At 49.6% G+C, this 12,739-nt stretch overlaps 1 protein-coding gene across 2 annotated transcripts in view; it reads right to left on the bottom strand.

Annotated features, from left to right (window-relative positions):
* Positions 1 to 225: 225 nt before the first annotated feature.
* FAM3D (FAM3 metabolism regulating signaling molecule D) overlaps positions 226 to 12,739 on the bottom strand; it is a 75,333-nt gene continuing 62,819 nt past the window's right edge. For both annotated transcript variants that reach the window (XM_069561237.1, XM_069561238.1), the window contains exons 8-11: positions 8,649 to 8,699; positions 5,031 to 5,115; positions 4,134 to 4,260; positions 226 to 690 (exon numbers count right to left, since the gene is read on the bottom strand). In XM_069561237.1, coding sequence (XP_069417338.1) covers positions 604 to 690; positions 4,134 to 4,260; positions 5,031 to 5,115; positions 8,649 to 8,699 — 350 coding nt within the window. In that variant the 3' untranslated portion in view covers positions 226 to 603. The remainder of the gene's footprint in view (positions 691 to 4,133; positions 4,261 to 5,030; positions 5,116 to 8,648; positions 8,700 to 12,739) is intronic.

The following is a 12,739-nucleotide window of genomic DNA, read 5'->3' as shown; positions in this document are numbered from 1 at the left end:
GTCTGGCCCTCCAGCCCTCTCTGCTCCTGGGGTTCTTCCATCTCATGCTGGGAACCACATATGCTTTCATATCTAAATGAGATCCCTATAAAACCAACCTCCTTTCCAGCTGCCTAACCAGGGGCCTGTCACCATTGCTGACCTGTGGGAACACGGGGCTGATCAAACCCTGTCTAGTCCATTCCCACCCCGCTGGGAAGTGCTGCACAGCAAGGGGGTGGGAAATTTGGTTCGAAATCATCAAAGATAAAGTTTAATTGTGCTCAGGTGCAGGCAGTCTGTCCTGCCCTTCCCCCGGGAGCGACACTCAGCGGTCCCTCTAGGGAAAGCACACCTGTTCTCTCCACAGACAGCCGGCTCTGGAAGACCCGCAGACGCTGGCCAACTCCGGAGAGGGTGCGTCTACCCAGGCGGGTTTTGTTTCCAGCAGAGGAAGCCGGCAGAGTCCTGGAGGGCGCTCAGCACTTTCCATGTCCCATGGCTGCTCCCACTTCTCTGCGTCTGTCAGCTCCTGCCCACCCGACTCGCAGTGATTCTGGCCTCCCATTCCTAGGTTGGGCAGGAGCAGCCTCGGGCCCCAGACCAGGAAGGGCCACAGCCACCCTATACCTTCCGGGGCACACAGCCCTCCAGCTCCAGCAGCTCTGGCCAGCCGTCATATTTGTTCGTTTCTGGGTTGTTCTTTAAGAACTAGAGAGACAAAAGACAGAGAGAGAGAGAGACCGACTGTGTTAGGACCCATGCCTGTGCTTGCCTTGTGTTTGGAAACCTAAATGGCTCCATTTCATCCTCACCACTGCCCCATGGGGGTGGGGGAGGGCGGGATATTTCTAGCCCATTTCACAAACAGGTAAACTGAGGCTGGTGGAGGACAACTTGCCCAAGGTTTCAGAGTCTAGTCACTGCTTGTCAGGCCCTGGAAGGTTGGGGGGTGTGTGTGTGTGTGGCACCAAGCATTGGGGAAGTGGTGCTTGAAGGGCTTCAGCCCCGCTAGGACATCCCAAATGACAATAATAATTATTATAATAATAACAACTAACCCTTAACACAAACTTAGAGAAAATCTGAAAATCAAACAAGACAAATTCCTGAATTAAGTAAAATATATTTATATAATAGAATATATATTCATGCATTGTGAATAGATTTTCTTTCATTTTTCTGCCTTTAATATTCCCATTATCAGTAAATCAATACTGAATAAAAAATAATACTAACCAAAATTAAAATAACAACCACAAGAATAAAAAGCAGCATGCTAGCTGCAAACTATTATATATAGGATAAACAACAAGGTTTTACTCTATAGCACAGGGAACTATATTCAGTATTTTGTAATAAACCATAATGGAAAAGCATATGAAAAAGGATTTATGTATATATGTATAACTTTGGTGAATCACTTTGATATACAGTGGAAACTAACACAACATTGTAAATCAACTATTCTTCAATAAAAAAAAAAGAAGCATTCTAGCCATTAATGAATGCCTGCTCTATGTCAGGCAGAAAGCACTTTACGCAGTTAATCCTCACGGTAGCCTAAGAAGTGCCCACTGTTATCATCCCAGCTCACAGATGGGAAAACTGAGGCACAGAGGACCAAAGTCACTGCCTGTGGCTACCCAGCTGGCAAGTGGTGGAACCACTGTGTAATGTTAATATTAAAAAGAAATGTGTAAAGAACATACAATCAGTTAAGATTATGTTTAAAATGAACCTACTTATGGCATAGAGAGTTTTACTCAGTGCTCTGTGGGGGCCTAAATGGAAAGGAAATCCAAAAGAGAGAGGATATATGTACACATATAGCTGATTCACTTTGCTGTGCAGTGGAAAGTAACAACACTGTAAGGCGATTATACTCAATAAAGCTCTTTTAAAAAAAAGAGACTGTGTTAAAAATGCTCAGGCTTTTATCAAGCGTGGTAGAAAAGCTTTTGTATACACATATACAAATAGTATGTATGAGCTATATATCTTAGAAAACTTAATGAATTTTTGCCTGACTAAAAAATTTGTGATATTTTGACTATTTGCTTGACTTAGTATAAATAGAATGCTAGATTTGTAATTAAAAAAATAGATATGCTACAAGCAACAGAGATTTACTATATAGCTCAGGGAACTATGGCCAGTATCTTACAATAACCTATAATGGAAAATAATCTGAAAAATAATATATGTGCATATGTATAACTGAATCAGCTTGCTTGCTGTGTACCGGGAACACTATACTTCAACAAATAGATATATTACGAAATTAAAAAATAAAAAACATAAAATGCTCAGGCTAATTTGTGGAAGAAAGATGTAAATGGTAAAAATCTCCCAGTGGGATAACTATGGCTAACTAACCTAGGAACTATGGCCAACTAACCTTCCTTTAGGAAGAAAAAACAAACTGTAGGTGCGGCTTCTCTAAAACCCAGCTTTCCAAGCGTGAGAACAAAGGACAGGATGCTTTTAATCAGTTTGGGGGTCTTTGGTTCATATTTGGGTGTTGGGTTGCAGCCAGCTGATCATAGAAACCAGGGAAAAGGTGGTGCTGACTTTTCTCTACTTATGTGCTTCCCCTTTGCTGTATCTGGCCCAGTTTTGCTGGGTCTGGAAGCTGCGCTTTAAAGAGGAACAGTGCCTCGTCAAGCCTCTTCGGAGCTCCTGCCCCCAGAGGGTGAAGCTACTTTAAACTGTTCCTTTTTTTTTTTTTTAAAAGCAATTTCTGACTACCTGAATACGTTCTCTTGGAAAGACACACATACAAACCAGACCAACATTTTCCAAACAAGGCAAGACCCCGTGCCGCCCACTTTGGCTCAGCCCTTTCCCCGCCCACCTCCCGGGAGCTCTGCACTTGGCTGCTCAACTCCGCCCCTTCCCTGCCTCCCGCAGCCCCGCCCCCTCCAGGCCTCCTTCAGACCCGCGCCCCTTCCACAGTGCTGTCTCTGCACAGCCGGAGAGGCCATTCTGAAAGTATCGGGACAGGAAGGCTTTGGGGAGGCTGCAGACCTGGATGAGACATGCGTCCCTATCGCAGAGCAAGCCGGTTAAAACGTCTCCAAGGTTCTGGATCCCCGTCTGTGAGATGTCATGCATGATCACTGTCTGCATGGCTAAATAAGACCCTGCAGGTCACTTGCTCAGACGTGCCTGCACAGAGCAAGTACTTGCTGAATACATTCTTTCTTATTATCAGTCTGATCTGGTCACTCTCCCGCTTAAGCCTACCGTGGCTCCCCATTGCCTTCAGGCCAGCGTTTGCATTCCTCAGTGGTCCCATATGCCTGACCCTTAGCTTCCTGTCTTGGGTCCTGGCAAAGCTGAATGTTCTCAAAACCAGAAACTGGCCAGCTTCATGCTGGGAAGGCCTGGCCAGTTCTCCCAGGTTTTGGAATTGCTCTGAGCTGGGGATGCACAGATGACTGCATTGGAGGGGACAAGGCACAGCATTTCCTTGGGGTCCCCAGCCCTCCACTGACTTCCCTTCCTCCGGTGAGTGCACCTCAAGCCCCGCCACTGGGTGCCTCCAGGTGCCCTCTGCTTGGGCCGCCCCCTGGGTACTGGCTGTGGAGCTCAGATCATGGGTCCCTCCTGACACCTCCACATACTCATGTGGGGGGTCTCCTTGTGTCTCCTTTGTGCAAGCTCACCCTCTCCACAGGGAACTTAGAAGGGAACCTGGGGCTCCCCCGGCCAAACCTGCTCCTTTACAGGTGGGGAGGAGGGGCTTGCAGCGGGGACCAGAAGCTAGGCATCGGCTCTCGGCTCTGGACTCCCCCTTCCCCAGTCACATCACAGGAGCTTCATCTCCACATTCCTTTCCCTTTCCTCCACGCCTGAATTTCCTTTCATCTTTTCCCCCCTTTCCCTTCTCCTTTTTGGTATTTATCTACTTATCTATGTAGTTATACAGGACCCACCTCCCTGCACAATGGGTGAGGCTGCTTCCTACTGGAGAAGGAGCCAGTCGGGACACCCTGACCTCTGGGGTGAACAACAGCTGGGTGGCTCTCCTCACACTGACCTGTGTTTTCTTCCCAAGCCACCCCAGCCATTGTCTCTCCATCCCTGGCATCATCCCCTGCACCCCCCATCCCCCCTTCGCTGGGACAAGGAGGCTGCCAGGAACTCGCCTGCTCAAAGGGGCTTTTACTCTGGAGGTCTTGGGCCCCTAAGAAGACCCAGCTGTCCCGGAAGCCCAGCTGCTTCGCGTGGGTGCTGCCCAGGTTGGAGAAGAGCTTCCTGATTTCCTCGTTCATCCTGCAGGGCACCAGAGAGGACGGTGAGGAGGGATGGGAGAAGGGGAAGCATCTCCTGGGCTCCTCTCCGCCCCACCTCCAGTGTGGGTGGCAATGAGGAGCTCTGAGTGGGGAGCAGCCAGGACACCCCTCCAAAAGTCACCCCGCAAAGCTGGAGAGGAGTTAAAATGGTCCTGCTTTTGCTTACAAATATAATGCAGGTTCACTTGGAAATATGGAACTTCACAAAGTAAAAATGACTTACAGTCTCACCTGCCCTTGACATAATCATTGTAAAATTTCATTATCTCTCCTTCGTTTTTTTCCCTCATGCACTGTGGGATTATACCGACTCTTTTGTAACCTGATTTTTAAAAAATTAATGCTAAAGAGTGAACATTCTTCCAGATCCGTAAATATTTTCTGCATCATAATTTCTGATGCAGTATTTTCTCTTTTATGTCTATATAATAATACATTCTACGTTGCCATACATCATGATTTCTGTCACCAATTGGCTATTACCAGACAGAGGGTGGCCATTTTTTTTTTTTTTAACTAACGTATTTTAATTGGCTGTTTTTTCCCTGTTGTGACTATGACTGTCATGAATCCCCCAGAACATCTCTTTGTGTGCCTGTCTGGTTGGTTCCTTAGGAGAAGTTGCCAGAAGCTGGAGCCGCAGGATACTGGGAGAGGGCTTGCATATAGTAAGTGTTTGATTCACTTCTCCCCCTTGTCTGTGCATCCCTGGCATCGTCAGGGACGGTGCAGGTGGAGGTTCCCACTTACTTGGTCCCTGGGTCATCATAAGAGGCCACCAGCACCAGCATGTTCCCGGAAATTTCTTTAAGGAATTTTACCAGGAGGCTAGCATCTGGGGGAGAAACGAAAATGAAGTGCTGGTCATTTAGGGGAAAGATGGCTGGCCATCCTCATCTTCTCCTTTGGCCCTAATGATCCTGGGGGGGTCCGGGGGGCCGGACGCTGAGCTCCATCTGCAGAGAGTGAGGGCACCCTCGTTCAGCTGGCCTGGGGCCTCTGGCTGTTGAGTGTTTCCCGAGAGATTCTGAGCTGCAGCTGGGGCAAGTGCTCTGGGGGTCTACCCCCCGCCCAGGGTCTGAGCACAGTCCTCTCGAGGGCTCTGGGCTCTTTTCACACGGCCAGCTGCCCCCTTCTACACTGTTTCAGATGCACCCAGCTTGTCTGTGCTGACTTAGAGGGTGTGCCCACTGGGCAACTCTGGTTACAGAGAGAACAACTCTCCAGCTTAGGTCAAGCAGCAAGTCTCTCTTTGCATCTCCAATGCATGCCTGCACTTGCGAGATCTCTGGAATGAACAGAGAGCAGGTCTGCGCACAGCACCTGGGGAGGCATCAGCCTGCAGCTTGCTTCAGTGACAGATAATTTTTTTTTTTTTGTGCTTATGTTTATGGTCACCTTCCCTACATAAAAAATGATAATGGCTTTCAACTTAGGGCAGTGATATAATTTCCTTTTAAGATCTATTTATTTAGGTTAAAAAAAAAAAAGAGTCAGCTGATTTAAATGAACATACTGAGAATACAAATAGTACCCTGGGTACAGCATCACTTATGCAGAAGGCTCCTGAATGGTAGAGAAAGTACAAGCAGGAGTGGCCTGGTGGGCAAAGCCGGGGATACAGCTGTCAAACGAGGATGATCAATAGCCCTGCTCAGAGCATTTTTGCAGAGATCAAAGGTGATGATGCCTCTGGGCTTACAGTACGTGCATTATAATAGAGTGACAACTACTAGCAGGGTTGACTATGTGATCTTTCGGGTCCAGTGCAAAATGAAAATGTGGACCTTTTGTGCAAAGATTATTAATCATTTCAAGACAGTGAAGGCGGAGCATCGAATCAAGTTTCTTCTAAGCAAGAGGCCCTGTGTGACCGCCCTGCTCACAGGCTGCGTGCCCAGGAAGCTGCCCTGATTCTTATTGATTCTGTGGGGATCCCTTGAATTCAGAGGCAAAGTCAAGTCCCCCAAGCAAGCCCAGCCGCCAACTTGTCTGTAACATGGAGGCCTCCAGTCAATCACCACAGCGGCCTTCAACTCTTGAGACAAAAGTGGGAGCTCTGAAAGAAACACTCATTTGCTTGAGCCGTCACCAGATATCAAACTCTGGCTCTTGTCTGGGAGGAAGAGCGGATGTTCGGAAGAACGAAGTGTGCCTTCTGATAACTATCTTCTCACTCCGAAAAGTCACCATCTCTCTCTTTTTTCTTTTGGTCTTCTGTGGGAAGGGGTGACTTGCTCTCAAAAGGCTTCTGTTTCTGGTTCCCCATCAGTTATGGTTCAGCTCAGTTCAGTTCATTTCAGTCACTGAGTCGTGTCCGACTCTTTGTGACCCCATGGACTGCAGCACGCCAGGCCTCCCTGTCCATCACCAGTTCCCGGAGTTCACCCAAACCCATGTCCATCGACTCGGTGATGGCATCCAGCTATCTCATCCTCTGTTGTCCCCTTCTCCTCCTGCCCTCAATCCCTCCCAGCATCAGAGTCTTTTCCAATGAGTCAGCTCTTCGCATGAGGTAGTATTGGAGTTTCAGCTTCAGCATCAGTCCTTCCAATAAAGACCCAGGACTGACCTCCTTTAGGATGGACTGGTTGGATCTCGTTGTAGTCCAAGGGACTCTCAAGAGTCTTCTCCAACACCACAGTTCAAGAGCATCAATTCTTCGGTGCTCAGCTTTCTTTATAGTCCAACTCTCACATCCATACATGACTTATGGTTACATCCATGTTTATAATAAGGCACTATAAAATTTGGTTTATCCTTTTGTTTTTTTCCCCTCTCCATTTTGACAGATGACTGTCTTGCTTCTGAATGACAGTGATGGAATGGGGGGGGGGGGAGGGAGGTGAAGCCCCTCTGGGCCTCTCCCCCTGATTACTGCAGAATATTTAATTCTCACATCCATCTCATGAAGTAGACTCTATGGCGACCCCTATTTTATAGACGACAGAACTGATGTTCAAGAGATGTCACCCGCCTCGGGTCTCACAGACTGAAATCTCTGAATCTAGACGCTGGACCTTTTGCATAACCTGGCTCCGGCCACCCTGACTATCTGCAAGATCCCGGACGGAGAAAAAGGAAGGCCCCTGCCCTCAGTCTGCGGTCTGCCCCTCTCCTCTCACCAGCCCCCCACTCCATCCTGCTCCGGGAGGGGCTCTGCACGCTTGCGCATGGACTGCGCACGCTCTATCACTGCCACTCTCCCCTCCAGCAGCAGTCACTGCCGGGCTGCCCTCAGTCTTACGGGCATGTCTGCAGCGTGGGGGCACGCCTGGAGCAGGGGTGAATGGGCCCTGATGTAGGTTCCAGGGGGCACACCCTCTGGCCCTGCAGACCCTATCTGTGAGGTGGGACTTGGCTGGAAGAGGGCCATGGTGGGGAGCCCTGAGCCTATGGCATGGGTCCCCACTTCTGTCTCTAAGGATGCTGCCACTGGTCGCCTTCCAAACACCGTCTGCCGTCACTTCTGGGCGTCAGAGTTCCATCTCCCACATGTCAGCCCCTGCTCTGTGTGCAAAGCCAAGAGGGCTTCCTGCTCTCTCCTGCTTGGTGGTGTCTCCCCAATTGGGCTCATGGACTTAGGTGGGTGCAGTGAGGCAGGTTCTCCCTGGAGATGGAGGTGGAGATGGGAGACTGAGGATAGAAGAACTCAGCTGGCTGAGAGCAGCAGGGCTCTGCGCTCTGTGATGAGCTTCTGGGCTGGGCGGTCTAATGCTCAGCACGTTGATGCCCGAGGCGAGCTGGCCCTATGATTGCAGGGACAGGGAGGGACACTGAGTCAAGCTCAGTGCTGACAGGAGGCCGAGCTCAGTTCACCTGTCCTGGCAGAAGCCAGTCCTCGCAGGGCCCAGGCCTCTCTTGTCTGTAAGGAGCCACCCTGCGTGCCCGCGCCCTGGCCTCCCACTGTCAGCACCAGCGTTTCTTGGCCTGAAGGTCTTCTCTGGCCTCCAGATCCTCCCTTGTGCCCTGAGGCAGGCCAGAAGCCTGAGAAGAGCCAAGAGCCACGCCAGCTCTCTCGCCCCTCGGAGCATCTCTGAGGCACCAGCTCCCACAGTGGTCCCTGGCTGGATAACGCCCTGTACTGGCTGCACTTCCGTTCCCCGGCTCACTCCCCCACTCCCTACTGCGGTCCCCGACAGTACCTCCTCACATCCTGGTCTTAGGGTCTGCATCAGGAAAGCCCAGTGAGACAGTAGCAAGGGGTTTCAAAGGCAGCGGGACGGCCCTCCACCCCCCTGCCCCTTCTGCCACTGTCTGGTTGTATCTCTGAAAATAGGAGCCAAGTTCCCTGGCACACGAGTGGCCTCCATGCCACAGGCAGCAGCTCAGCCCACACTCAACTTCGGGACCAACAGAGGGGCCTACCTCCAGAGTACATGTCGAAAGATTTCTGCGTCAGCACCGCTCCCTTGGTTCCTAAGGGATAAGAGAGCAGAATTATTATTAGCTGTAACGTGTCATTCTGCCTGTCATTGTGTGGAAAATGGCTACTTTTTGCGGGGGAATTCTTCACCAGCTGAGCCCCAAGGGAAGCCCAAGAATACTGGAGTGGGTAGCCTATCCCTTCTCCAGCAGATCTTCCTGACCCAGGAATTGAACCAGGGTCTCCTGCACTGCAGGCGTATTCTTTACCAACTGAGCTATGAGGGAAGCCCTAGGACTGAATTAGGTGCCCTGTAACCACTGGGCTGATTTGAGAGGCACGAGTACACAGTGGTGACAATCTCTGCAACTGAACTGAATCCAACCAATCTAGACTGATGTTCTGCCTTGCCACTTCCTAATGCAGGAGTTAGCATTTGACCTGAATTTTTGCATCGGTACTATGGGATGTGGGAACTAAATGAGATGTATTTAAATTGTGAGCATGCAATATAAATCTTACCTGCAAAATTGTAACTAAGAAAATACAGTCATCATTATTATTCTCACCTAAACTAGGAAGCCTGCAATGTGAATCCTCCGACTCTTGAAGGCAAAGGGATTTGCAGTGGGCTGACGTGTACTCAGTGTCCTGAGTGCAGTGACCCAGATTGCGTTTGTGGGCTTTGCAAACGGTCCAAATTCTACAGGAAATCAGGTGTTCCAGAGGAACATGCAATTCTTACGTTTGACCACTAGATGGGGGTGTTGCAGAGGGGATGGCAGCTCTATCCTCGCTGTCACTGTGCCCTCTCCCTCTAATCCTGAGGGTGGCGACAGGGGCCTGGATAGTGGCAGCTCTTCTGCCGGGTAGGGGCAGGCTCTCACTGTAGCTCCTCCTGAATTCTTGGAGCCACTAGTGTCCCAGTCCCTCCTGGCACTTCATCTGGGGCTCTTGGAAGGGAGTCTGTGAAATTGCTTTTGTGATCCCATGCATTTATTAATTTTTCTGGACCTAGGGGAAGGAGGTGTAGTTTGGGTAGTTTCTCAAAGGAATCCCTGCTGTCTAAAAGGTTGAGAACCACTATCTTTAGCAATCCTTTTGTTCTGGCTCGAGGAGACTCCAGAGGCCCTGAGAATGGTGTGTCAGATTTTCCACAGCTGGCCGGCAGGGGGCGATGCACACGTGCTTGGAGACATCTCTAGTCCAGGGGGCAGTTTTGCTGCGTGATTAAGACCTGGAGTCAGCCAGATCTGGGTTCAAATCTAGCTGATTCTGTCGGCTGTGTATCCTGTGTCTCTCTGAGCTCGTTTCTTACCTGCAGAATGGGGATGCTGAGCATAGCACTCCCTGTTAGCACTGGGAAGAAGGTCAGTGACATAGCTGGAACACATCACTCAGTACGTGCTCCCTAAATGATAGCCCTTAGTGGAGAAGGAAGTGGCAGCCCACTCCAGTATTCTTGCCTAGAGAATCCCATGGACAGAGGGGCCTGGCAGGCTACAGTCTATGGTGCTGCAAGAGTCGGACATGACCGAGCAACTAAGCACGCACAGTATTATCGGTGGTTATTTTCATCTTTGGGCTTTGTGAGGGGTGGGGAGGGAGGGATGTCCCTGTTTCAGGCTTGGCCTGCGGCCGGCTGCCTGTTCCCCACCTACTGGAGAGACAGGGTTAGTGAGACTGCTGGCCTCCCTGGGTCTCCCTGCTTCCAGCCTCCCTATTCCAAGCTAGAAGCAGGTTTCTGGGTGCAGGGCTGGGCCCTTAGGACCTACTCAAAGCCTTTCTGAGACTCCCTAGTTCCCTCTGCTTCAGGTCCACACTTCTTGGTAGGACGCTTAGCCCCTCATTCTCTGGCCCTGCCTCACCTGCCACCTTCCTGCTTCCGTGTTACAGCCAGACAGAGCCCGTGTGGACCCCCACGCCCCTCTCCTCCCTTCCGTGTACCCTGCACAGTGATGCCACTGCCTGGAATGTGCCTCCCTCTTTTCTCCTGGTCACTCCCTACTTCCCATCAGGCCTCAGCTGACCATCACCTCCCTCTGGAAGCCTTCCCTGACTACCTCCGCTGCCAGCTCTATGTCCCATTCCCAGAGCTGTGTTTCCTTTTCTTCCACACGTGCTCACCACCTTCTGATAGTCTGTGAACCTCGTGGACGCCTACACATCAAGCCAAGTTCTGTCCTGGTTCACAGCTGACTTCCAGAACCCCATGCATGCAGGGCTTGGCCTGCAGGAGCTGCCATCACTCTGCTGATGAATGAGTGGAGGTTTGTACTCAGCTTGTGGCCTCACATTGTCCCCTGTGGTTTCACATGTGTTGATTTAAGCTGGGATGGCCTTTAGGATGGGGTCATGTTTCACAGGAGCAGTGTGTCCTCCTGAGAAGCATATCCTTCCTGACAGAAGCAGAGGAGATTAAGAAGAGGTGCCAAGAATATGCAGAAGAACTATACAAAAAAGATCTTTATGACCCAGATAATCATGATGGTGTGATCACTCACCTAGAGCCAGATATCCTGGAATGTGAAGTCAAGTGGGCCTTAGGAAGCATCATTATGAACAAAGCTAGTGGAGGTGATGGAATTCCAGGTGAGCTATTTCAAATCCTGAAAGATGATGCTGTTGAAAGTGCTACACTCAATATGCCAGCAAATTTGGAAGACTCAGCAGTGGCCACAGGACTGGAAAAGGTCAGTTTCCATTCCAATCCCAAAGAAAGGAAATGCCAAAGAATGCTCAAACTACCGCACAATTGCACTCATCTCACACGATAGTAAAGTAATGCTCAAAATTCTCCAAGCCAGGCTTCAGCAATACGTGAACCGTGAACTTCCTGATGTGCAAGCCGGTTTTAGAAAAGGCAGAGGAACAAGAGATCAAATTTCCAACATCCGCTGGATCATGGAAACAGCAAGAGAGTTCCAGAAAAACATCTATTTCTGCTTTATTGACTTTGCCAAAGGTTTTGACTGTGTGGATCACAAGAAACTGTGGAAAATTCTTCAACAGATGGGAATACCAGACCACCTGACTTGCCTCTTGAGAAACCTATATGCAGGTCAGGAAGCAACAGTTAGAACTGGACATGGAACAACAGACTGGTTCCAAACAGGAAAAGGAGTCTGTCAAGGCTGTATATTGTCACCCTGCTTATTTAACTTCTATGCAGAGTACATCATGAGAAATGGTGGGCTGGAAGAAGCACAAGCTGGGATCAAGATTGCCGGGAGAAATATCAATGACCTCAGATATGCAGATGACACCACCCTTATGGCAGAAAGTGAAGAGGAACTCAAAAGCCTCTTGATGAAAGTGAAAGAGGAGAGTGAAAAAGTTGGCTTAAAGCTCACCATTCAGAAAATGAAGATCATGGCATCTGGTCCCATCACTTCACGGGAAATAGATGGGGAAACAGTGGAAATAGATGGGGAAACAGTGAAAATAGTGTCAGACTTAATTTTTTTGGGATCCAAAATCACTGCAGATGGTGATTGCAGCCATGAAATTAAAAGACACTTACTCCTTGGAAGAAAAGTTATGACCAACGTAGTTAGCATATTCAAAAGCAGAGACATTATTTTGCCAATAAAGGTCCGTCTAGTCAAGGCTATGGTTTTTCCAGTGGTCATGTATGGATGTGAGAGTTGGACTGTGAAGAAAGTTGAGCATTGAAGAATTGATGCATTTGAACTGTGGTGTTGGAGAAGACTCTTGAGAGTCCCTTGGACTGCAAGGAGATCCAACCAGTCCATTCTGAAGGAGATCAGCCCTGGGATTTCTTTGGAAGGAATGATGCTAAAGCTGAAGCTCCAGTACTTTGGCCACCTCATGCGAAGAGTTGACTCATTGGAAAAGACTGATGCTTGGAGGGATTGGGGGCAGGAGGAGAAGGGGACGACCGAGGATGAGATGGCTGGATGGCATCACTGACTTGATGGACGTGAGTCTGAGTGAACTCCGGGAGTTGGTGATGGACAGGGAGGCCTGGTGTGCTGCGATTCATGGGGTCGCAGAGAGTCGGACACGCCTGAGCGACTGAGCTGATGGACTGACTGGCACACGCTAGTAAAGTGATGCTCAAAATTCTCCA

The sequence above is a fragment of the Ovis canadensis genome, chromosome 19 (genome assembly GCF_042477335.2).
Source record: "Ovis canadensis isolate MfBH-ARS-UI-01 breed Bighorn chromosome 19, ARS-UI_OviCan_v2, whole genome shotgun sequence".
NCBI classification, from domain to species: domain Eukaryota; kingdom Metazoa; phylum Chordata; class Mammalia; order Artiodactyla; family Bovidae; genus Ovis; species Ovis canadensis.
The sequence above is the reverse complement of the archived record's forward strand: the minus strand, read 5'-3'. Positions and strand labels throughout refer to the sequence as shown.